This window comes from Balaenoptera musculus, chromosome 1 (assembly GCF_009873245.2).
Source record: "Balaenoptera musculus isolate JJ_BM4_2016_0621 chromosome 1, mBalMus1.pri.v3, whole genome shotgun sequence".
NCBI lineage: Eukaryota > Metazoa > Chordata > Mammalia > Artiodactyla > Balaenopteridae > Balaenoptera > Balaenoptera musculus.
Genome location: NC_045785.1, coordinates 55422999 through 55450327, shown reverse-complemented (window position 1 = coordinate 55450327; position 27329 = coordinate 55422999). Strand labels below are relative to the sequence as shown.

General features: G+C 38.9%; 1 protein-coding gene across 3 annotated transcripts in view; it reads right to left on the bottom strand.

Annotated features, from left to right (window-relative positions):
* CACHD1 (cache domain containing 1) overlaps positions 1 to 27329 on the bottom strand; it is a 210724-nt gene that overhangs the window by 93877 nt on the left and 89518 nt on the right. For all 3 annotated transcript variants that reach the window (XR_005016827.1, XM_036828750.1, XM_036828760.1), the window contains exon 3: positions 5264 to 5412. Coding sequence is in view for 2 of the 3 variants with exons in the window: in XM_036828750.1 (XP_036684645.1) it covers positions 5264 to 5412 (149 nt within the window). In the remaining variant the exon portion in view is untranslated. The remainder of the gene's footprint in view (positions 1 to 5263; positions 5413 to 27329) is intronic.

The window sequence follows — 27329 nt, the reverse complement described above, 5'->3', positions numbered from 1 at the left end:
CACACTTGTAGGCCAGATATAGACCACGGGCATTATTAGGTGTTTCTGCGTCTCTGCAGTCCTTGCGAGGGAGCCCAGGATCTTGTGGACCCTCACCACCTAACGCATTACAACACAAAGGGAGCTGTAAATTAAATTACACGAGTGAATAAACTCATTCTCAAAATTATGCTATTTAAAGCAATACCATTGAAAATGAGTTTGTCTTAGATTAAACCACAGCCTACTTTTTTCCACGTTAGATAATATTAATTCTTCATATCGTTCCTTCAACAAATATTGACGGAATACCTAATCACTATGCAGGACCCTGTACAAAATAATTAACTTCCAGGGCTCCTGAGTACGAAGAGTTGATTGGTCTGAGAAGCAAAGTATCAAAATCATCTGAAAAAAGTCAATTTTCTGCTGCTTTGCAGGTTCTCTCTGTTGTCATCATAGTATAACCTTCAGGGTGTATTCTGCAGAATATTCTATAATAGAATGCTTTAAAGTCCCTCTCTCTTCAGAACTGGGCATTTTATTTTTTAAAAATATGCATTATCAAGCTTTAGTGACAAAAATCAAATATGGATTATATATCAGTAAAAATAAAATTCTAGGCCTAAAATATAAAAATTAGCCATTGGTTAAAATCAGTCATAAAAATATTGGCCTAGTGCTAACTTGTCCTTAATACAGTTGGAGAAGCAAGGTCAATGGGCTACAGATACAATGTTAGTAATAAATAGCTTGAGTGCTATTGGGCCACTGTTGCATTTTTAAAAATGGTTACAGGGCCCAGATATTTAAGAATGGACAAGATCCAGATATAAGACTGGTGATCCCTTATCGCAAGTCCACTTGCTTATATTTATTATAATGGCATTATTAATGCATATGCATGTGGCCAGTTCATGGGCATAAAGGGTTTGCTTTATAGGGAATTTCCTGGAGGTCCAGTGGTTAGGGCTCCGCACTTTCACTGCTGGGTTCAATCCCTCGTCGGGGGGCCAAGATCCCACAAGCTGCGCAGCGCAGTCCGTCCGCATCCCCCCCACCCCCCCCAAAAAAAGGAGTTTGCTTTATAGGACAGTAAAATCTTACAATTCGGAGGGACTTTTCTCAACAATCTTGAGTCCATTTTTCCTTAACTTCAGTCATTACCATATCGATCATCTTCAAAACTTTGGTCACATTCCCTTAATATTTTCATTTTAATTAATGCGTTTTTAAAATTTAGGTATATTTATTTTCAAAAGAAACTTTATGTTGCTTCCGTAAGAGAAAAAACAGTATCTCTTGACATAGAGGATAACCTGTTTGTAGTCATGTCCTTACATTGTTTCTCAAGACTGGGAGTTCTTCCTTTCTGCATTTAACTCCAACATGGACTCCCTGAGATTCAAAATGGAGACTTTTTCAGAGGGATTGAAATATAAGAAAGAGGGACTGAAAATGTCCACAGTAGGATACTGCAATGGTTAAAAAATGCAGATGAAAGCGTTTTATGAGAAACTGGAAAAAGGGCAGCTAAGGATTCCTACCCTGGTTCACAGCAATAACTTACTATTAACTCTTCCCATCTTTGAATCTTCATTAAAAAGGTGAAAGAGCCTCAATTTTATAAAGTATTTGTGTTTAGCCAATGACTAGAGAAGTGTCAGCTCAGTGTTCACTCCAAAAATTCCTACACACATTCTCTGGCAAGTGAGCTTCTTGTTCAGCCAAGAAGACTCAGTCTAAGAGAAGGGTAGTTGTCACTTGCCACTTTCAGCTGCAGACGGTTGTGATCAGATCTCTCTTTAAGAGGGAACCTGTTTTTTGTCATTTGTACATCTTCTGAACACTCAGCTTTATCATCAGAACTCTTCTGGTTTTACCAGATTCACCCCAAATGGCAGTTCTTGGCTCTGTCAACTACTCCTAGTAAGGAGAGAAGATTGCATTGCAGTTCCACAGTTTCCATTCTACATTCAACACGGAAGTCCAGCCTCTAAAGGAGGAACAGCCTCTCATACTAATCTGCTTGCTCAGCATAGGTCCTGCTAGAAGTATAATTCAAGTCTCTTAGATGTTAAACTGAACTAAATGAGAAATTCCTGGAGGGCAGAAACTACATTTTATGGTTTATTATATTCACTTAAAGGTAGACCAGTAGTTTTTGTCAAATGGCTGGATGGACTGCATCTCAGACCTCAAGCCTTATCTTAGCACATTCAAAATGGAAACCACTGTCTTTACTCCAAAACATTTTGATGTAAGTCTTCCCAAACTTGAGATGTGTACATTGTGTGTATGCATGTATGGCCATTTTCACAAGTCAGCAAATTCTCTTCTACAGCATGGCTGCATCTTATGTTATCACTTTTATGAATGTGACGTAATTTCCTTAACTAATCTATTATTAGAAATTTAGGAATATTTACAATATTCTCTATTCTAAATGGCACTACAATGACTCTCTTTACAAATTTATCTTTATAAACATGTCATTATTTCCTTGTGATATTCTTCCAAATGACCAGATCAAATAAGATGCACACTTAAAAAAAAATTGAAGTACAGCTGATTCACAATATTGTGTTAGTTTCAGGTGTACAGCAAAGTACTTCAGATATATATCTTTTTTTCTGATTCTTTTCCATTATAGGTTATTACAAGATATTGAATATAGTTCCCTGTGCTTTACAGTAAATCCTTGTTGTTTATTTTATATATGGTTGTATCTGTTAATCCCATACTCCTAATTTATCTAACCCCCCACTTCCCCTTGGGTAACCATAGCTTTGTTTTCTATGTCTGTGTTTCTGTTTTGTAAATAAATTCACTTGTACTACATTTTAGATTACAGTGATATCATATAAGTGATATCATATAATGTTTGTCTTTTTCTGTCTGACGGACTTCACTTAGTATGATAATCTCTAGGTCTAGATGCACACTTCTGAAGTTCACAGAATCTTTGGTGATGCCATCCACCTGGTATAGTACTCTGCTTAGAGGAACCACGGCACCTCTCTGCTGTGTCACATTTTGCCCGAACTATTTATTATGTTCAGTATTTGGCCCCCACCCAATAATTTTTTAATTTCTTTAGAGTAGAAATTACTCTCAAGTAGAAATTCCATCCCCTTACTCATCCCCATATTCAAACCATTCCAGATTCCAACAAATAGTAATCAAACACAATTGCGAGGTACTGGGATGAAAATGGATGAGGTGTAATCCCTGCCTAGAACAGCAGGGGAGGCAGACCTACCAACAACTACATGTGATACATTCAGTTCTACACTGTAATAGAGACGGAGGAAACTTACTATGGGAACAAAGATGAGGGAGCAGTGAATTCCTCCAGGGCAAAGGTAAACAAGGAGAGGGGAAAAAAAGAGGTAACAGGAAGCTATGGAGTGAGGCAAATTATTGAGTTACTTCTTGAAACATTAATAGAAATTCACGAGGGGGGAAAATAATGGGAAGGTGACATACCAGGTAGATTTACAAGTAGACGCCAGTCAATTCAAGCTTTTTGTTTCATCTAGAGTAGTTCCACCTAGGAATTTCATGAAGATCTCCCATCTTCTGAGGCAACTTCTGCACTACTGACATTTTGCGCCAGATAATTCTTTGTTTTGCAGGGCTGTCCTGTGCATTATAGGACGTTTGCAGCATCCCTGGCCTCTCCTCACTACATGTCAGTAGCAACTGTCCCCACCTTCCAATTGTGACAACTGAAAATGTTTCCAGGCATTGCCAAATATCCCTGGGGATGAAGGGGAGTGGAAATCACCCTGGTTGAGAACCAGTGTTTTAAGCGTAATTCTAGTTCTAAGGACTTCTCCCTTACTATACTATCTTTTCTCTCAGTCAGGAAATGATTTTTTCTTTGGTTCAAAGCCCTACTGGACGCTTATTTTATTTTTAGGTTAGAGACAAACTGTCAAAAACATTAAGTTACTGATGCCCCAACTATAAAAATGATATCAGTAACGAAAAATGAAATGTTCACTATGATAGGATAGTGTGTGTATTATGGCTGATATTTGTTCAGAACATTACGATTTGCAAAATACTTTCATAGTTGATTTTACTGAATGCTCACAACATCCTGTGAAGTATCCATCATGGATCCCATTCTAGGGATGAAGACAGGCTGGGTCAAAGACATCAAATATCTGAGACCACCTGAGTATTAAGTCCTGGAGCTAAGATTCATATCTGTACAGTCTCATTCCAAATTGTATACACTTTCCATTTAGTTTAGTAAACAACTAATATGAGCTTCTCTAGGTTGCAGACAGGGTAAGCCAGACAGAAAGACTCATCTTAACATCACACAGATGGAAAAATAAAATGACTTGAGGATGCTCTGCTACCTACATAGCCCACGAAGAAGCTGTAATAAGTAAAAACTTCTTTGTGGAAGCAAAGCATCACTTAACTACCAAAAAACTATGTTGTCTCCATCCTTTGCATAGCTTCAAGCGTGCTTATTATGCAAAAAGAAGAGTGATACATACTAAATATGCTAACATTTACACTCATAATTTTTAAAGTACGTTAATTTTAGTCATTCTATTGTAAATAGCCAATTCTAAATTGGTATAATAGAGATTATTATCCACTGATAGAAAACTGTGCATACAAATAAACATTAAGTAACTAGATTATGGTCACACAGATAATTAGAGACTAAATCAAAATTAAGTTCTTTGTACCTCTAGATAAGTGTTCTTTCCCCTCCAAGCAGCTTCCAGCATCACATGACCCTACACCCCTCCAGATATAAATATCACTATGCCAATAAATAAAAACATCCTCAACCATTCTGTTTCAATATTATCTGAAGCCACATCTACCTTGGTAGTTTTAAACACACTATAAAGTATGAAGTGGGAATTTTTTCTACTCTTGTATCAAAGATAAAAAGCATTCCCTTAAATTAGGCAAATTAGCAGAATCAGTGAAACTGTCTTATTCATGACGCATTAGTTAACACATGAAAAAAATGTTTGCAATCTTCTAGACTTAGTCAACTCTGTACTCAAACAATACTTGATACTTCTGAACCTGGATTGCAGCCTGACAAAAAGGCAAGCAGGGAAGGTCCATGAGTTTCCTGGATATAGTCACACTTCTTTAAGAATTACTTGTCTATGTTAAGGTAAAGGGCTAATTTAAGACAGGAATACATTTTGCAATAAACAAACAGGTATTTTATGAATATGAATGGAAAGCCATTCAACTCCTGGTTTAAACAACAAGAAAAAATTCCAAGTCTTACTCCATCATAGAAGGTGGGATAGTACAGCAGTCTTGAATCGCAGTTAGGGGAGAGGTCAGGTGAGCCGTGTAGGATGCTTCTACGACTTGCTTGTTTCGGTTGACCACATCCAAGTAACGGTTGAACTTCTCTCGGATTTTTTTGGCTAGCTGTAGGATGAGAGTAAGCAAAATAAATCGAAAGACCAGGACAATAGCCCCTTGTACTTTTTCCTATAAGCTCATCAATTTGTGTCACAAGCTGCCTGTAGTAAACTTCAGATAAGATAAACACACACCCAAGTGTTATTTCATCGTGTAAACTGAAATAAAAATCGCAAAATGCCCAGAAGGCACAGAAGGATACTTCAACAGCAGTAAAATAATAACTGCTATCTTACAATAGATTATAATACATTAAGAACTACCCATGTGCTCAAATTCAGATAGAACAATACCGATCCACAAAATGCCTCGCTGGAGACAACAAAGTCTGTTGTTGATATTATTGTCGGCATGACAGTGGGTATTAGGAGTTACAGAGCAACAATAGTGATTGGAAGAAAAAATGCCACTATTCATGGTTCTCGATTCCCACAGATTTTTCAGGAGGAAAACACTTGAAGGAAGGGAAATGATATTCAGTATCTTCTGCTACACAACTCCAGGGGGCGCCATTCACAGCCTTCCATGTGAATGGCAAATCCCTGAAGTTGTGCAACGCAGGCATCCATACAAAACAAAATATATTGTTAGAAATAGATCTGTGTTTGGTCTGTTACACCTTTAACACGGACAAATGTCTTTCTTAACTGCTGTGAACAGAACACTTCATCATAATACACTTTCATATGGGGATAGCAAAAGCAAATTGCTAAGCATACTGCTTTTTTCTCCATTGTTCCCACCACATATCACAGCTTAATTAGAGATCTCTAAGGAAAACAGTGTTGTTTTTCTTCCCCTTAAACAAAATGTTACCCAAATGCAATGACTGATAGAATTATTGCTAATTGGTTTTGTAGAGCTATTCATTATCAGCACACTAGAGGAGAACTAATCATCTCCTTTGGGTCATGCATCTCGCACAAACCAACAGCTTGGAGGCTGAGAACATGGAGCCAAATCAGAATATCTTCGTTTGTTATTTTCAAGCCGATTTTCAAATTTGCTTCAAATTTCCCACCTACAAGTGTCATTCTTCATTGCCCTTGGGAACAAATGTTCTGTAACAGGATAAAGATAAGGTGTGCTTGAAAGGACTGAAATTCCAAATAACATCCTCACAAATTCAATTCTAAAATGAAAAGGGAAATTGCAAACACTTCTTTCCCTCACACTTATCCAAACACACAAACACTTGAGAAATACCCCAGTGTTTCTTCTACACATTTGGAGAATTCTAACTTAAAGTCAGATCTAGCTCATCATGATATTCTTTTTTTTTTTAATTGGAGTATAATTGCTTCACAATGTTGTGTTAGTTTCTGCTGTACAATGAAGTGAATCAGCTATATGTATGTGTATATCCCCTCCCTCTTGCACCTCCCCACCCCCCATCCCACCCATCTAGGTCATCACAGAGGACTGAGCTGAGCTCCCTGAGCTATACAGCAGGTTCCCACTAGCTGTCTATTTCACACATGATAGTGTATTTATGTCAAACCTAATCTCTCAGTTCATCTCAGCCTCCCCTTCCCCCCATGTCCACACATCTGTTCTCTACATCTGCGTCTCTATTCCTGCCCTGGAAATAGGTTCATCTGTACTATTTTTCTAGATTCCACATACATGCATTAACATATGATATTTTTCTCTTTCTGACTTATTTCACTCTGGATGACAGACTCTAGGTCCATCCACATCTCTACAAATGACCCCATTTTGTTCCTCTTTATGGCTGAGTAATATTCCATTGTATATATGTACCACATCTTCTTTATCCCTTCGTCTGTCGATGGACATTTAGGTTTCCATGACCTGGCTATTGTAAACAGTGCTGCAATGAACATTGGGTTACATGTGCCTTTTTGAATTATAGTTTTCTCAGGGTATATGCCCAGTAGTGGGATTGCTGGGTCATATGGTAGTTCTATTTTTAGTTTTTTAAGAAACCTCCATACTGTTCTCCACAGTGGCTGTATCAATTTACATTCCCACCAACAGTGCAAGAGGGTTCCCTTTTCTCTGCATCCTTTCCAGCATTTATTGTTCGTAGATTTTTTGATGATGGCCATTCTGACTGGTGTGAGGTGATACCTCATTGTAGTCTTGATTTGCATTTCTCTAATAATTAGTGATGCTGAGCATCTTTTCATGTGCCTCTTGGCCATCTGTATGTCTTCTTTGGTGAAATGTCTATTTAGGTCTTCCGCCTATATTTTGATTGGGTTGTTTGTTTTTTTGATATTGAGCTGCATGAACTGTTTGTATATTTTGGGGATTAATCCTTTGTCTGTTGTTTCGTTTGCAAATATCTTCTCCCATTCTGAGGGTTGTCAGATCTAGCTCATCATGATATTCTAATTTGACTCACTGCCTATTTTTTAATGGGCTAAGAATGGCTCTTACATTTTTAAATGTAATATTTTAAAAGGTATTTTGTGATATTTAATAACTATATGAAATTTGAACTTCTGTGTTCATAAGTAAAGTTTTATTGAAACAGTCATTTGTTTACATATTGTTTCTGGCTGCTTTCATTATGCAATTGCAGAGTTAAGTAGTTGGAATAGAGACTGTATGGCTTGCTTTGCTATAGGCAGAGGTCAGAAGCCCTAACATGTTCAAGATTGAGCCATAACTCCAGGAATTTTATAAAAATTTGCTCCCCATTTAGAAGTGGGGGTCCCTCTACACCCGCTGCTTGAATCTGGGTAGGCTTATGATGGCTTCTACCAGTAGCATAGCGAAAGTGACACTATGTAACTTGCAAGACTAGGTCACAAAGGGCCATGCAGCTTCTGCCTGTCTCTCTTGGAATGCTCTCAACTACCATGCTGTAAGAAGTCCAAGACACATGGAGGGGGCACAGTCAAGTGAGCCCTAGGTGAGCAAGTCTTCATCCCAGTCCTTGCTCCGGATATGAGTCAAGAAGCCTTTGGATAATTCCAGCCCCAAGCCTTCGCTGATGGAACCCCAGACATTACGGAACAGAGGTGCCATCCTTGCAATGCCTGAACCACAGAATCCGTAGGCATAAAGAAACAGTTGTTTATGTCACTAAGTTTGGGATGCTTTCTAATGCAGCAACAAGTAACCGGAACACCCAGGATAGGTGGAATCCCATCCTAAGATAAACATGTTGAAGCTAAGCTAAACAAAGCTGCTCAGACAGAAGCACTGCAACTAAATCATCAGAATTATCGAGACTGTAGCCTGTGAATTATAAACCTGTTGCAACGAGATTTCAGGGTTCTTCAGAAAATCATAACAGCTGCCATACAGTGGTACTTACCATATGCTAGGCACAAGGACCCTACAGTGTAGGTACTGTCATCTTATATCAATGAGCCACAAAATAAAAGGACCCACTCACTCATTCAGAACTCAGAACTGTCTTGCTTATAAAACCTGTGCGTTCACTTGCTCAGCTATGGTGCCCCAGACAAACCTAACTTAAGAGAAGCTGCAACATGATCAGGCATAGCACAGAGTGGGCTGGCCATGGAACTAAGTGTTCCCTGGGTTGCGGAACCCAAGGTGGGTGTGGTTACTGGCTGATGGGAGATTGGCCCTGCCCGGGGGTGGGGGAGCAGGGGGTGGTATCTGCCTTTGGCCTCCTGGTTAGGGTAAGCCTCAAGCTGCATTCTTCATAGGTGGAGGCACTAACTTGCACGCAGAGCCCAGACACAGAAGGCAATGAACAAAAGGTCTCAGAAGCAAGCTCTCTCCACTAGGATTCGCACCTCTTGGTCAGAAACCCCTCAGTGTTTCATACTGCAACACCTATCTTGTTTATTTAAAACAAATAATTGCCAACATCTGTTGAGGGCTAACTATGTGTAGGGCACTATTCTGAGCATCTCACAAGCATATATCAATTTAATCCTTCAAAGGACCCTATAAAGTACACATCTCCATCTTCTAGAAGTGGACACTGAAGGTTAAATAACTTGCTCAAGGTCACAAAGGCAGTAAGTAGTAAAGCTGGGATCCAAAGCCAATAGCATTCTGCTTTAGAAACAAAGCTCCGGCCTTTATGCAACACTGCTTCACTCTGTAAATACACAGACCAACAACCTCCCTCGCCCCATTTCTTTTCAAACCCATTTGAACAAATGCTGTGAAATTCTCAGCAGGATACCATAGGCAATACACAGCCTCATTACTTTATAATAAGAATTAGATTATTAATAGTTTACATTTCATTTAAAATTCTTCATAATTCCTATGAAAATCAAAAAATCGAAGAAGTTTAGAACTGCTAAATTCTACCGCCAATATGAAAAAGGGATGGGGCTGAATTTGAAATAATGTATCCTCCGAAACAATGCCTATCTGTTATTACCTGACTACTGTGGTGTCAGTTCCATTGAACTAACTTAAACAGTTCTGATTACTCCACAGTGTTCCAGTTTGTTCATAACCTGGAAGGAGAACAGAATGAATGTACCATTCCTATCCTGCAGGAAGTGAACTTCAGAATTCAGTATTTTCCTCTGGGTTTTCATCTGAGTTAATTTATCTGTCATCAAAGAGTAGTAAGATGAAATTGTAATTCCTATTTTATGTGTGAAAAAACAGAGGCATGTGGAGCTTGAGGGTCTCTGGACTCCCGGGGGGTGGCTGGCCTCCTGTGACCCCACTGCCTGAGATGACCCACCCCTGTGCCCTTTGGACAAGGATTGTGACAGTCACTCACAGTAGAAACCTCACGCTCCACCGCGGGGTAGTTTTTCCCTTTCGAAAAGCAATCTCTTTTAGCATGCCAACCAAATCCAGGTTGCTCAGCAAGCATAACAGAATCTATTAGAGTAAAGATAGCCCACAGAAAGATTAAATCCTGAATGTATCTGTTAAACGCGAGCGAACTGGCTACCAAGGCGGAACCTTCCAAGAGGCCAGACAGATTCTGGGTGTGTATCCTGCCATGATCCCTGCAGACAGGAGAAAACAAAGGACGTTCTCAGCAAAAAGCTACAGGTGGACCCACAATCCTCCTCACTGTAATTAAAAACATTTTTCTTTCCACGGCTCAGCTTTCATCTTTTATCCTTCTTTATCCTCTCCCCTTCATCCCCTAAGGGGTTCCTGAATGCTGATGAGATGACGGGACTGAAACCATCTTGTCATCCTTTGGGTCAATTCTTCGGCTAGCCAGCATCCAGCCACGGGTCAAATGATGAGTAGGTAGCGCGCCGGTCCCCATGGGAACAGATTCTAATTTGTCATCATCTCCAGTGACAACGTTTCATCACAACATCAATGAATTTCTTTCTTGCTGAATTTCACTTCCCTTAATTTTCCCATAGACATTTCTGTCATTTGCATACTTCCCCAGAGCCCCCCCCCTTTTTTTAAAGCTCTTTTTACCTTAGCTTTATACTTTTGAAGAGTGGAGGTGGGGTGCACACACAGTTAGAACAAGGTAAAAGAAAACAAAAATGCAAAGGCATAGTACACACTTTATTTATGCCTCTTTCCTGAAAGGAAGAGCCAGAAGGAGTTTTGAATGTTAGGGAAAGGTTTATTTAAAATACATAACAATGATGTTGACAGGCACAGACAGGAAAGGTACCCTAGGGAACTGAAGATTCATAGCAAAATTCCTCTTGAATGTAGAAGAGTTTAACATTTGACATTCAGAAACCTCTGTGCCATGGTAAGAATTTAATAGCTGATCCCCCTTTCCTTCGATTCCAGCCTTATTTACTCAAGAAAATAAACCTTTCATTTTCCAGCAAGTTTCAGGATTTGGTTACTTTAATGTCCGTGACATAGTTTTAAGTATACTCAAGCACAAGGATTTAGCATCTCCGAACATCACACCATTGCTTTCCAGAGTTCAAGGAGGAAACCTTCTCACTGTTTCATGTTGTACACTGTTTATGGGATATAAGAAACACCCTACCCTTGCTATTATTTTTATTAGTAGCAGTTGTAATATTCCAGACAGCTCTCCCAATTATTAGCTGGGAAACTAGGCCAGTTCTTTGACTTCCCTTAGCCTTGGTGTCCTCATGAGTAGAACAGGACAACATAGTTTCAAGGGCTTCTTGTTATGTTCAAATGAAACAATGAGTATATAAAGCCCAGGATGAGTACAAGGGATTATTCTCATTGTTATACCCCAGTCTCTGGACTAGGAAGAGAGCATATTGTGGTGACAAGGAAATAACGTAGGGTTTAAATTTGCCAGTAATAGAGCCATAAGTAACGGGAGAGGGACTACCTGAACGTTAACCATTTTACTCACTCATTTAGCTCATGCTCATGCTTAATCCTCCACAGGAAACCTGGCACACGGTCTGGACGGGAGAAAAGCATTTTTTCCCTTAAATATTAACAGCAAAATGGCACAAAGAGCTTAAGCTTTGGAGTCAAAGAAATTTGAGTTAAGTCAAGCTCTGTCACTTACTCAGTAAACGGAACCAAGTAAATTATTTCTCTAACCCTCAACTTAATTAACTCTAAACTGGAAATAACAATTGCTGCTCCATGATATTGCTTGAGAACTAAGAGGGATAATGCTTATGAAGTATCTAGCAGAGTGTCTAACAGATTGTATGTGCCAAATAAATGGTAGTGACTGTTGTTTTACTCTTGTTGTTCTTACTACTATTATTGTCATTGTTGTGATTATTTGGGGGACTTTCTGTACTGACTCAGGTTCTGTGAGTGGAGAATCCCAAAGAGCATAGGAAGAGTCAGGAGGGTTGTGTTAACACAGGGCTATGACCTTACCACGGCTGTGGGTGCCTCTTCCACAGCACTGTGTCATGTAGGTTACATAGTTAACAGTCGTAGGTAGTTTGGGACTCTCCTGGGATCCTCTTTTTCTAAACTTAAGGATCTAATAAGACTTTACTCTTGTGTCACACTTTGCCATTTTCAAAGCGTTTTTACCTGACTCGTCTCACGTGTGCCTTCCAACAACCCTGGGAGCTAGGCAGAGCAGATATTCCCTGCCCCTTCTCTACAATCAGGAAATCAAGGCTCAGTTGTGCGCCCAAGCTCATGCTGAGTAAGTGCAGAAAACAAAGAGACCATTGCTTCTAATCCCCAGCTCCACTCTCTTTCTGCTACAAGCTCCTCCAAATTGCAGAAAAGTGTGAACTCTCCCAGATCAAATGATCTAAGTTCTACTCATTCTTCCACTCCCAGCCCCACTTTTGCCTCTTTGAAGCCTCCTCAGGACCTTCTTTCCCCAAATTGCCTAGGACTCTGCACCTGTGCCACTCACTGTTGGTCTTTCCTCATTTGAAGATTCCATTTCCCCCAAGAAACTAATAACATAACAATAATTAGCATTTACCCACTGCTTACTATGTGCCAGGCACTTTGAAAGTGCAACTTTATGTGATGCCTTTTTTTTTTTAATGCTTACAATGCTTGGTAATTGCTATATGCTATTTTTATAGATAGTTCTGATAGATTAATCTGCCCAAGGTCAATCAGCTAATAAAAATAATTAGATCGAACCCATGCTCTTGAACCACTGCACTCTCGCAGTTTTCTTTCATGTATACCTAGCATTGAGAAGAGACTTAAAAGGTTCCTTACTGTATTCATTTCCCCTCAATCTACCGTTACTTGCCATATTGGAAAAACCTGCTTTCAGTTCAAAAAAGGGCAGATAACTTAGAATATTGCTCATACCTGGTTCAAGCCAATCAGAAACTCTGGGCCTGTCCAGTTCCCTATCTTCATCTGCTTCCTGGATAATATAAGCTGCTCTGGAGTAAGTCTCGCTGAGTAAAGAGGACCAGTTCAGAGAAGGCACCCTGATGGCAACTGGCCATAGTTGTGATACGGCTGTCGATCCACTCTGAGCTCAGGGCTCAGGGTGGAAGAGCCTGGGCCTGGCAGGCAATGATACAGGACAAGACAGATGAAGACCCGGAGACGGGATAGGGCCCGTCTGAATTTCTAATGGCCCGCGGAGGCTTCAGGGTTGTCTGATGGATGTGTGGGAATAGCACATCCAGTGGAGAAGCGGGGCAGCCGCTGACAGACGAACTGCAGGTGGACCAGGAAGATTTATGTGCAAGGCTGTCTGGGCTCCAGGGTCACATATCCTGATCCCGGGTGAGGTGGGCCCCTGTGGCTGAGCTGGGGAGGCGTGCAATGGAAAAAACAGGAGGCAAGTGCTGACATGCCCGAGAGCCGAAGGAGGCTGAGCCCTGGGAATCGGTTGAGAGTGGCAGCTTCTCTCTTTAAGCAAAACACAGGCTTGCTTTAAAGATTATAATGGGGTTTGGTGTGAGCAGCAGTTTGTGCTGGATATTCCAGGAGTCACGGAAACACATAGCCGAGCCTCCTGAAAGCCAAGGTTATCAACTCAAGGGCTCAATGGGCTCTTACCCTGTTTTTCACCCCACTCTACCCTTAACAACCAGATCATAACAAAAGAAACAAAAGGAAGGGCAGGCTTCAACCCACTTCTCCCCACTTCACTGTAACAGGAGCCCTGGGCTGAGGTTCCTTTAAACCAAAATAAGCAAGTGCTCAGGACTTGAAAGTTTACAGCCTGTTCCTTCGCAAGGAAAAAGCAGTTTAACCTAGTCTTAACCTTCGAAAGCCTCAAGAGGCTGAGAACTGGGGGATGGGGGAGGTGCACTGGCCACAGCATACAGGAAAAACGAACATTTTACATTACAACTTTTGAGATGAGTTTTCCTAGTTTATGAATCAGGGAGGAAAGGAGTTAAAATACGCTGGAACTTAGGAATTCTCTGGTGGCCCATGAGGGATACAGAGAAAAGGAAAGGAAACCCAGTCCCATTACTCTTACCATGTAAAACTCTCATTTAGAGTATAAGCATCTGTGCATAACTTATAAACACCAAGTATAACTTAGAAGCATTCTAAGTAACAGGGTTGGGTGGGGGATGAATTAGAGATACTGGGGCCAGCTGGGAGGGCTCTGGGAGCCTGCAGTTTCACTCTAGCCCACACTACTTTCCCCACACCAAATGCAGAAAACACCTCTTATCTACAACCAACCTTGCAACCTGGCCCAGAGCCTGGCACGCTGCAGGGACTTGGGAAACATTTTTTGTATAAATGAAGGACGAAATGTGACCTAGCCTCCAGTAGGAGGCCAACTGACCAGAGCGTTTTAGGGTTCTTCAGGGGCCCTCTGAGAGCACAAGGGTCAAATACTTGCCAGCAGGTGTCAATTAGCTCAGCAATGAAGTGGAAAGATGAGACTGGCAAGGAAACAAAAATCTGCCACTAAACACTTCCTAATCTTCAACCTGGCCAAGAACTCATTAAATCCAATTCTTGGGAAGACAATCTTAAGACACAATGAAAAAAAAGCTAGATGTTTCCATTTCCTCTTTCTTAATAATAAGTTAACCCAACTTACCTTTCCAATGGAATATAACATCGTGTCATTTTAGGACTTCATTGCAGTTCTAACAGCAGCAGGGCTTAATTACAGTTAGTCTAAGGTCTCTTACTCCCCCGTTATAAAAATATAAGTCAGTGTAAGACAGCCTAATGCACATCATATCCCATTTTTTGAGCAATAAATTTTCACAATATAGATTCCCTTTAAAACTAAGGAAAAATAATAGTACAAGGGAAAGCATCTTATAAACATTTGATTTCTTCAGTTGTTGAAGCCTGGCCTTGAGTATCCATAATCATTCGAGTCTTCAGTATGGCCTATCTTAGGAGGTAGGGGTACTCTCTCCCCTGGTCCTACATTCACACAATAAAGCCAGCTTGTAATATACTTATCTCAGTAGATAGAAAAGCCACTTCTTGGCTTTAGTTTCAAGATACTTGAGTAGTGGGAAATCAGCCCCTGAGATCTAGGGGCCTTTATGATGCAGGCCTGAAGCTTGAGGTGCTAATACAGAGATACAAGTTTTTGGTTTCTGCTTTTTTATAACTAGGAAAAACAGCAACACTCCCATAGACCACTTGGATGAGGTAGGTGCAAATGCTGTATGCTAGCAGGAAATGCATTGCTATTAAGACTTGCTAGAAATAACAACACAAAGTAACGTTTCCCATGTGGGTTCCACACCAGAGGAATGAGGATATTTGCCTCAACCATAACAATTTTATTATATCCTTCTCTGTTCTGTGTGTTCCCTTGCCAAGCTGCATCTGATACCATTCTCTAACTCACAGTTGGATTTAGGAAGGTCTTCTTGTTCCCTATCTGACGACAAGGAGGATGACAAACACAAGAGCCAGGGTATGCGTGCTCTTCATTGGCTGTTTGCTTCCATAGGACTCACGCTCACACCTTCCCCTAGAGGGTGGTGCACGACATGAGTGTCAGCGGATGTGACAGTGACACTTCTCCATGACTTTGCAGAAAAGCCAGCATGCTCTTTGCAGCACATAAAAGGACTAAAGGCTGCTTAAGTAACAACCAGTGAGAACGCCCATGAGCAGCTATTTCAACATGATCCCTACCTGCCCAGAATCTTCTAAGATTATAAATAAAGCTGTAGTTCTTGGTAAGCTTCCAATTTTATCATACCACATGTTATTTCATGGAACCAGATTTTCAAAGCATTCGGCCAATTCAGGGTTCTTGATATTAGCAGCAATTAATTCCTTTGCATCATTGCCACAAGTATTTCCTATTGCGTGAAGGAATATATTAGGGGTAAGTTGGTCCCTGCTCTTAAGTTTCTTGCTAGGTTTTAGAATACACTCCGAGTTTCTGTTTATGCATTCCACCAGTGCAGATGATCTGAGCTTTTTTTTTTTTTTTTTTTTTTTTACTAGGAGCAGCAGTTTTTGGTGGAGGATGGAGTTGGGGGGCAGAGGGGGGGATCTGAAGAAATCTTGGCTGCTACCTTCTCACCAGCATTTCCTGATACTATCCAACCTCAGGATACTAAAAATGTGTGTAAAAGGGGCTTGTTTCCATTTTTAGTGGAATGTTCACTTCTCATGATGAAGTCTTCCTGGCTTTTAGAATGAGGACTTAGACTCAACCTATCCCCTTCTACTTAAATAAAGCTTTGAGTGTTCAAGTCAAAAGCCGAGGCTTGTACTTTTCAAGGGTCTGCGTCACTGAAAGAAGGCATTTGCGCACATGTGGATGGCAGAGATATCTGAAGAGCTGAAGCTCCAGCTGGAGCAGGGAGAGATGCACATCGTGGCGGGAGCTTGCATGTATGTCTTTTTCCCCCTGCCCCAAAGGCCTTGCCAGCCCCTCTCCGGGCTGCAGCCTATTCTCTCCAGCTGTGCCTGCCTGCAATAGCCCCTCCTCCCGTGCCTCTGCTGATGGAGAAACGGTACCAGCCCCTTCATGTGTTCCTTCCCAAAGGGCGGGAACACCAAGTGTGGGAATTAAGGGAATGAGGAAATGGGCTACTCTGGGTTGTTGCCAAAACAACAACAACACAAAAAACCTGTAGCCGTAATTTTCAAGCCTTAAATAGTGTGTGATGGTGGTAGTGGGAGATACAGAGAATTCTATTTTTCTATAATTGGTATATGTGTGCATATGCAAATGTAAAAATGAACACTGTGCTGTAAACATATGCATAGAGTACTTATATATGTAAACAATAGATACATAATACATTATAACAAAATGTGTGAGTATACAGGAGGGGTGTGTGTATGTGAGAGAGAGAGTGAGAGAGAGCGAGCGAGCGAGCAAGCGAGGAGGATTATCTCAGCTTATCTCAGCACCAGGCATACATTGGCTAATGTACAATATGTACCCCTGAAGTCAGCTGGTCTATATTTAGTACAGGAATTAAAGCTTTCACGCATGCATACACACATATTTTCACTTCCAAATATATACAAGGATTCAGAGCATATGCTGCATATATATTTTCCTGAAAATATAAGCAAGATAGTTAAATACTTCAAATTCCAAATTGCCATTTCTTAAACAGTGAGGTGGTAGTTATCAGGCTGCTTTCTCTCTCCTGGCCCACCTTGTGTTTTTTTTCCCTCTAAGAACTGGCTGAGCAGTTCCTCAAATATCCCTGATTACTGTTAAATGCTTCATATTGGGAGAGAACCTGGGAGTTCTGAGGTAGCTAAAGGTTTGTTACCTTCTCCGTGGAAACTGCACGAACAAAAGCTGTACCAACCACAATTCTACAGTAAGAATTCCAAAGGGTTATCAACTTCTACTCATGTGCAACACAAAGGAAGCTCACTATGTTATACTTAAACCCTACAGACTAGCCCAATAGCTGTAGATTTTTCACTCACTCATTTAGCTGAAAGTTCCTCTTTAGAGGGTACTATTTACCCCCCATCCCAACAAAACAAAAAAAATCAATAGCCCCATAGAAGTTTCACAATGACACAAATTAGAACCAAATGACTTAGGTATGGTAATAATGGAATAATGATGAACTGCAAAAAAGACAAAGGAGTCTGCTCTTTAAATAAATCAAGGACTGCATTTATTTTTATATCTTGTTTATGTTCCTGCAGGATAATCCATTAGTAACAGAATGCTCTTCCTCGTAAGACACAAGTTATATCCTTGTGATTTATTAGAGCTAAAAGGCAGAAGGCACCTCCACCATTGTTTGGCCCGTGTCAACTGAGTATTTAAACTCCATCTTTTCCTCATTTACCAGCTGAGTTTTCATCAGAGTACTTACAATGTTTAGACATATTTATCTTACTTTGGTTAATGTGTAATACTCTCAGGAGAGAATAAACCACCTTCCTCTTAAAAATTGAAAACATATAAAAGGATTGGCAATGGAAGAAGTATGAAAAGCAACATAGCATAGTGATTAAGAACATGGATTTTACAGTTAAAATTCTGGCCCTATCACCTAATTCAAGAATGATTTGGGGCACCATTACTTAATAGCTTTGAGTCTCAATTTCTTCAACTCTAAAACAGTGAGAGGAATTGTATTTGTATCACAGGGTTGTGGTAAAATCTTAATGAGATAACTCAGGTGAAGCAGCATTTGTTAAATGAACATGAACCATCATGTCAAATACACCACCTTTTCCAAAGTGCAACACAACCTAGGTACACACTAGGTCTTGCACCTATCCCCCACTTATTAGAATTCTAGAAAAGCATACATAATTTGAATATACCCAAAAATAGTGCCACACTAGATGGGATCCATAGTCCATTTAGACTACCATTCTGCCTCTCATAAATGCCTAAAGAGGGCATTTTTCTCCTTTGGGCCATCACCTGCAGGAGATTAGCAAGATATACCAAATATATGAACACATGTCCCCTGTGATTTAATTATGTCCTTGGGATAAGCTCTTTGTTTCTCCTCCCCCAATGCCAAGTATATAGTAAGTCCTCAACAAATGTTTGCTGAATTCATCAACTGTCTACCACTTACCAGAGGTATGCTCAGAATCTCCCCCTTAAAGAGCTCATACTCTAGTTTATCCATTCATTCCCCAATATCTATAAAGTATTACAGTGTGAGTTATGCTGACAAGGTCCCCACACTCACGAGTTTGGGTTCCCTCAACTTTTATTTTTAGAAGAGGTAACGGATACTACAAATTTTCTTTCTGCTACAAAAACATTTATAGTATTTAATATTTTCTTACCTCTTCCAAAGTTTGAGGAATATCCTTTAACCGCAATTACTTTTGCACTTCTTTTAAAACCAATTCAAGTTCAACCTTGCATGACTTTTTTCTGGAAAGCAGCATGATGTAGCATAATGATTTGTAAATCTTTCCTTTTTTAAAGTGATAGACCATTAAAAAACACAAAACTTCATACTAAACTTCATACTAAACTTCAATATATCAAACAAGTAAAGTAAATTGCTGCAGGAGGGAATGGAGAGGAAAAACAAAGAACCTGGACCCTTACGTTCTGTAACAGTCTCTGCAGTACCTCTCTGCAGTACCTTTGGAAACAAAATTTTTAAAATATATAGTAGAGCATTGAATTTAAATCACTTGAATCCCAAATTGGCTTCTCTTAATCTTTCAGTTGGGTGCCATTATACAAGATATTTCTTTGGTTTAATTTTCCTTGTCAGTGAAACTTTTCCAGCTTTTTTTGAGGATTATGATTTCATGCAGTAAATAATTACTGAGTGGGCTTCCCTGGTGGCGCAGTGGTTGAGAATCTGCCTGCCAATGCAGGGGACATGGGTTCAAGCCCTGGTCTGGGAAGATCCCACATGCCGCGGAGCAACTGGGCCCGTGAGCCACAGCTACTGAGCCTGCGCGTCTAGAGCCTGTGCTCCGCAACGAGAGGCCGCGATAGTGAGAGGCCCGCGCACCGCGATGAAGAGTGGCCCCCGCTCGCCGCAACTAGAGAAAGCCCTCGCACAGAAACGAAGACCCAACACAGCCAAAAATAAATAAATAAATTAATTAATTAAAAAAAAAATTACTGAGTACCTACCATCTACTACATTGAGATACTTTTTCATGGTACTGAGGGTACATCAAGGACTGAAATGGACAAAAATCTCTATCCTCATAGAGCTTATATTCTATTTAAAAAGATACACAATTTAAAAAATGCATATGGAAGTCCTAGGTGATAAACTATAAGGAGATAAATAAAGCAAGAAAGAGGTAAGAAGTAAAGGTGGGTACAATTAATAACATTTATAAATGGGTGGTCAACGAGGGTCTCAGTGAGAGGTAACACTTAACTAACACTGAAAGGATGTAAGGGAACAGGCCATGTGGCTCTATGAGAAAAGATTTAAGGACAGTTCTTGATTAATAATACATATTCAATAAATGATTATTATCATAGCCAAGATAATTTAAACAAAGAAAGCACAAAACTAGAATTAAAAATTTTGTCTCTGCCACTTTACTAGTTCTCTGAGGCCTTGAACCACTTACAATGACCCCTCTGAGATACGGTATTCTCATGGAAAATGGGATAATAATACCTGCACTTTTTACAATGTCATTAGCAGATAAAAATGAGAAAATATACATGGAAACATTAAGGAAATAGATAAAGAACCACATAAATATGACAACTATGGAATCCCTTCTCATACTATCTTTCCAAAATGACAGATGACCATTCCATCTTATTAACAAGGCATCCAATGATTTGATAGGTAGCCCAGGAAGAAGATTTCTAAGATGAAAAATAACTTCTCTTTTGGAGACAGACCAAGAACAGTAAGAACTGAAACAGACCTAGATTGATTTCCAATAAAGGAAACCTAAACACTAACCAGCTAAACTTGCTGGGGCTCTGGTTTGAAAGAACAGTCATCTATTTGCTCTGGTCCTTAGTTGATTCACTATAAATTCCCCATCTGGGTGGCTTCAATACACCTCAACTTTTCTTTTGCCTTCCTAGAGATTTAGTGCCTTTGGTTCACTCATTCAACGAACATTTAATAAATACTCACAATAAACTCAGAGCCAAGAATAGATTAGGGTGAGGGGTTGAACTAAACCAGGACTCAGCCTAAACAAATCCCCTGCAGAAAGATGGGGGAAAGGTTGGGGGCAAAGAAAGAAAGGAATCCATACTGCTTCCAGGATTCCTCTAGTTTGAACAAGTCTGAGCCTTGAACATATTTCAGTAGGTAATTGTAAACAAAATGAGAGCCTTCAGGGTACCACCACACTACATTACACTTGGCAGGGCAACCCCAAAACAAGTCTAGATTCTGGAAATATGAATATTGAGGTATAAGAGTAACTCCAGTCATTTTTTAAGCAAATATTTACTAAATGCCTACCTTGTGCCAGGCACAGGGAGCCAGAATTCAAAAGACAAGATTCCCAATTGCTCAGTTCTTCCACACCCCTTCTGTTTGTCTAACCACTGGTGCTTTTCCTTCTGTGGTCCAGTGCACAGTTCAACAACATAACCAAACTTTTCTAGAGTGGAGAGTTTCTGGTAGTAGGGATACAGAAATAATACAAATGCAAAGCCAACATAAATCCTACGTCCAGTCTCACATTTCTCAACTGCCATGACTTTTATTTACAGCCCCCACTAGTCCCTGCCAGGGTCTTTCTGTTATCATCCTCTCTTGGAAATTCTCCTTCTAAAGTTTATAGATCTTTCCTTCTGGGCCTTACCTTAGAGGATTAAATAGCAGACTAAGAACAGCAATCTTCTCACTAGTGTACTCTTATATTCATACACTATCATCTTTTGTATTCAGAAAGCAGAATACAAAATACTGAAAGCCCACTCTGAGCCAACAATATAATCTTTTAAACAACCTTGCAAGACAGACTCTTATCCCCATTTTATAGATAAAATTGATGTAGACACTGAAAAGTTAAATATCATGCCAAAAATCAAACAAAAGAGTAAATGACAGAGTCCTCCCTGGAACTCAAGTTTTTCAAATCAAAAGATGAAGCTCTTGTTCTCTATCCCAAGCTACAAGGGAGCTGTCAAAGAAAAAAAAAAAAAAAAAAGGAGGGGGGAGAAAAGTTTTCTAACGTTTCTGGTCTTGTACCCATGGTCTCTGAGGTCCTTTCCAGATTTAAAATTCTAAAACATCATGCTAGTTAGGACTGATTATTTACATTTTAGCACATAAAGTGCCATCTCTTTAAAACTGGTTTTCTATTCACAATCTCTTTGAAGAAAGAGCTCTTTAATGTTTTTAGGCCACATGTAAATTGTTCTGCTACTGAGTATCTTTTCTTCTCCTATGAATAAAAGGATATTATTTTGTGCAAAATCTACTTCTTGCTTTTCAGATGGATCATAATCTATTGCTTTGAACTGATCTGAATTCCTCATGACTGAGGCCTTGAGTTCATACTCAGATAAAAGAATAATTTAGAGTATTAGCACCTGCTCAGTATCAATTTCTTATAAAACCAATATGCTTCTCCTTTACTATGTCCCAGTGAATGTATTTGGTGGAATGAAACATTAAACTTTAAATCTTTCAGGCAGAATTGTCAGTGTCAAGTAACAATTCACAAAAATAATTAAGAAAAACTAGATTTGTACCATAATATATTTTAAATGCTAGAGTGTTTTGAAATACCTTTGGGGGCAGAAAAATTCTTAGATTCTTGTACTATACATGTGTGGGGTAAGCTACATCTAAGGATAAACAACTGAGCTGAGATTTGAGCTGTTGACAAAGAGACAAATTAGCAGTTTGTGTCCAAGTTAATTGCCTGCTAAAACAAACAAAATCAACACTCCTCAAAGGACTATAATAGAATCCAGAGTTTTTCACAATCTTCAGGACACAACCCCAATTTTTTGACATATAAAGAAAAAGTGTGGCCAATTCTCAAGAAAAAAAGACAATCACAGAGATTAACTTCAAACGTTTGTAGATGTTAGAATCAGGATTCTAAAACAGCTATTATAACTATGTTCAAGGATTCAAAGGAAAATATGCTTGCAATGAGTGGAAAGAGAAAGAGAAAAGTCTCAGCAGAGAAAAACAAAATCTATTAAAAAGAAACAAGTGAAAATCCTAGAACTTAAAAATACATCTGAAAAATTTTAAATATATTTGGAGAGGTCAACAGCAGAACAGAGATAATAGAAGTGAAGTTAAAAATCAGTAAAAATTATCTAATCTGAAGGTCAGAGAGGGAAAAATTAAAAGAATAATAGAAGGAGGTATCATCTCAGGAATTTATAGTAAAATATCAAAAGATTTAGCATACGTATAACTGGAGTCCCAGAAGGTGCACACAGAATGAAGTAGAAAAACTATTTGAAGAAATAATGGTCAAAAGGTCCCCAAATTTGATGAAAGATATAACTTACAGATTCAGAAAGCTCAACAAACACCAAGCAGGAGAAATATGAAGACTGCTATGTCTAGGCAGCCATAGTCAAATTGCTGAAAACTAAAGATATATAGAGAAAAATCCTAAAAGCAGCCATGGGGTGGAGACGGGGGTATGCCAATACAGAGTAATAACAACTTACGTTGACTTCTCATCAGAGACTATGGAGTTCAGTACACAGTGGAACATTACTAAAGTGCTAAAAGATAAAAAAACTGTCAATCCAGAATTCAATCTCAAGCAGAAACATCTTTTAAGAGAAAAGACAAAATAGTGACATTTTCTGAGTACAAAATATCATGAAACACTAACACAATTCGTCACCAGGAAATCTGTACTATAAGTAAATATTATAGGAACTCTTCAGGCTTAATATCAGTTGGTATCCTTAGAAATAAATGAAGAGCATCGGAAATGATAAATAGATGAGATTTATTTTTCTTTTCTTTTCCTTTATTTATTAAATTCTTATGACAGTTTAAAGCCAAAGCAATAACACTCCCTTGTGCAGTCTGTAATATTTGTAGATGTAATAATATGATGACTCTAGTATAAAGGATAGTAGTGGGAAAATGAACCTATAAGGTTGTGAGGGTTTTAGAGTATACATGAAGTGATAGATTTTTTAACTCCAAATAGACTGTAATAAATTAAGGATGTATACTGTAATTTCTAGAGCATACACTTAAAATATGTAAAGAAATATAGCTAAAAAGTAAAATAAAAGTCAAAAAATATTCAAAAATCCAAAATAAGGTAGGGAAGTAAAAAATAAAAAACAGATGGGAAAATGGAAAAAAAAAATAGTTGACCTAAATCCAACAATCAAACTAAACATTAATTGACTAAATACTCCCCATTAAAAGACAGAAATTATCAGAATAGCTAAAAAAGAAAGAAGAAAGAAAGAAAGAAAAAGAAAGAAAGAAAATCTCAACTATATTCCGTCTACAAGATACACACTTTTAGCAACAGAGACACTGAAAGTTAATGCTTGTGAAAAGACACACCGTGCAAAAATAGGAAGCATATAAAGGTTGGAGTAACTATGTTAATATCAGGTAAAATAGACTTTAAGGAAAGAGCACTTTCACCAGAGATAAACAATGATATTTCAAAATGTCACAATTTATAACTCATCAAGACCTAACAATCTTAAATGTGTACATGGCCCATAATGGAGCTTCAGAATACATAAGGTAAAAATGCACAGAATTAAAGGGAAAAATATACAATTCCACCATTGTAGCTGAGGATATTAACACTCCTCTCTACAGATGATAAAATTAGACAAATTAAAAATCAGCCATAAAACAAATGATCTGAACTATCAACCAGCTTAACCTAATGGATATATAAATAACATAACAACCAACAACCGGAGAATACACATTCTTTTCAAGTTCACATGGTATCTTCACCCAAGATAGATCCTATATACTGGGTCATAAAACCAATGTTTCAATAAATTAAGAAGGATTGAAAATCATAAAGAGTCTGTTCTCTGACCACAATGGAATTAAATTAGAAATCAGTAACAATAAGATACCTAAGAAGACCCCAAATGTTTTGAAAGTGGATAACATACTTCAAGGTAATCCATGGGTCAAAGAAGAAATCACAGGGGAAATTAGGAAATATTTAAAAACTGAATGCTAATAAAAATATATGGGGGCTTCCCTGGTGGCGTAGTGGTTAAGAATCTGCCTGCCAATGCAGGGGACATGGGTTCGAGCCCTGGTCTGGGAAGATCCCACATGCCACGGAGCAACTAAGCCCGTGAGCCACAACTACTGAGCCTGCGCGACTGGAGCCTGTGCTCCGCAACGGGAGAGGCCGCGGCAGTGAGAGGCCCGCGCACCGCGATGAAGAGTGGCCCCCCGCTCGCCACAGCTGGAGAAAGCCCTCGCACAGAAATGAAGACCCAACACAGCCATAAATAAATAAATAAATAAATTTATTAAAAAAACAAAACAAAAAACCCCACAAACTTGGCCAGGCCACAACAACTTTAAAAAAAAAAAAAACATATGATGTTCAACTTTGTGGGGTATAACTAAAGCAGTTCTTAGAGGAAAGTTTATGGCTGTAAATTCTTCTATATGACAAAAAGAAAGATGTAAAATCAATGAACTAAAGTTCCAATTTAAGAAGCAGGAAAAAGAGCAAAACTAACCTGAAATATAAGGAAGGAAATAACAAAAAGCATAACTCCATGAAATAGAAAACAAACAAAAAGCTAAGTTCAAGTTTTAAAAAAATTGCTTATCACTAATTTGCTTTCCCATTCATTCTCTCATTCTCTGTCACTTAGTTTATCCATTTTACTGATTTTTTTAAAAGAACCAGTATTTCATTTGATTGATTGTTCTCTATTGTTCTTCTAGCCTACAGATATTAAAAGGATAATAAAAATATTATGAATACTTTTATGCCAACAAATATGACAACTGAGGTGAAACGGACAAATTTCTTGGAAAAAAAATCAACTTACTAAAATTGACACAAAATAAGACAAAATCTGAAGAAAAACAAAAGGAAAAAGAAAAAAAAAGAAAACCCCAACCCCAGAAAACACCCAAACCTATAGCTATTAAAGAAACTGGATGATCAAAAGCCTGCCCTCAAAGAAAACTCCAGGTCCAGATGGTGCTCTGGTGAATTCTACCTAACATCAAAGGAAGGAATACACCAAACTTATACTCTTGAGGAATTTCCACACTAGTTTTATAAAGTCAGTACCCTAAAACCAAAAAGTGATAAGTGAAAAAGGAAAAAGAAAGAGTAAAAGAAAATCAGGAGTTTGGGGAGCAGCGTGGGCTGTAGTTATAAATATGGTGGTCACCTCTTTCAGAAGGTGACACTTGAGGACAGACTTGAAGGAAGCAAAGGCTCATGGGGATACATGTTGAACAGAACCAGTGCAAAGGCCCTAAGGCAGGAATGTGCCAAGAAACAGCAAGGAGGCAAGTGTGGTATCCTGCAGGCCCAAGTCAGGAAAGTATCAACATATGAAGGAAAAAGGAAGGGATCAACTGTTCAGTGCTAGTGTTAGTGAAATACAACGAGGACCATGGATTTAGCAAAGTGAAGGTCACCAGTGACCTTGAAGAGAGCGGTGTCGTGGGACTGGTAAAGCCAGAGAAGGTTTTAGAGAGAATGGGAGAACTGGATCTAGTGAGTATAGACACCTCTTGTGATGGGCTGTGCCTCAAAGAGGGAGAAAGAAACGGGGCAGTAGTTGGAGAGGGAGGTGGCGTCAAGAGAAGAGTTTTTTTTTCTTGTGTGTTTAAGATAGAACAGCATGTTTCCATGCTAATGGATGTGATTCTGAAGAAAGAAAACTGATACCACAGAAGAGAGAGGGAGACTTAGAGGAATGCCCTTGGCCCAATGTCAGGTGCATCTCTCCTCTATGAGTATGCAGTTCTCCTACCAATTTGCCCATTCCAAAAGAATTCTGAAGTCTTCTAAAATCAGCCACTGCCAACAATCAATAGTTTATGAAATACTGCAATTATTATGAAGATAATGCTTGCCATATCATTGAATAAATTGTTAACATAAATAATTACTAGAGCACTTGAAAAAAAATTTAGAGCAAACTCTTGAAACATGTCCAAAGTAGCTTTGATTTTTTTAGTGATTCAATCAAGCGCCCCAAGAAGCTTTTCCTCCTTTGGTTCTTTTCTTCACTGCTTTGTGTTTTATGGACCACATTTTGCTATCTTCTAGGGCACTTGATCAAAAATTTATTTTTCTTGATGCAGGTTCAATTTCATATAATGCCCTTATATGCTCACACAACTTAATTTCTTAAAGTATTCAAAAATGGAGTCTATGGGAGGTGATCCACTCAAGAATGTGTGCATGGGATATTTATTTTCCCGAGGCTGTTGCCACAGTTTTTTGGCAGCAAAACTACATAATGAACTAATTAAAAATTTAAAACACATTGTTGGGCAATTTAGAACCACACTCTGAAGGTTAATTTAAAAGAAATAATGAGAAAAAGCAAGGAAAAGTCTATATACCATAGAGAGTTTTGTGGTAAGAGTCAAGAATCACAAAATGTTTTTTATTAGTTTTAATTATATTGCTCCCCTAACCAGAAAGATATTAACACGTTAGATTTACTGCCTAATTACATAGTATGCATAAGTCAGATCCAACTCTCAATAAGCTTTGATAGTAAAGAG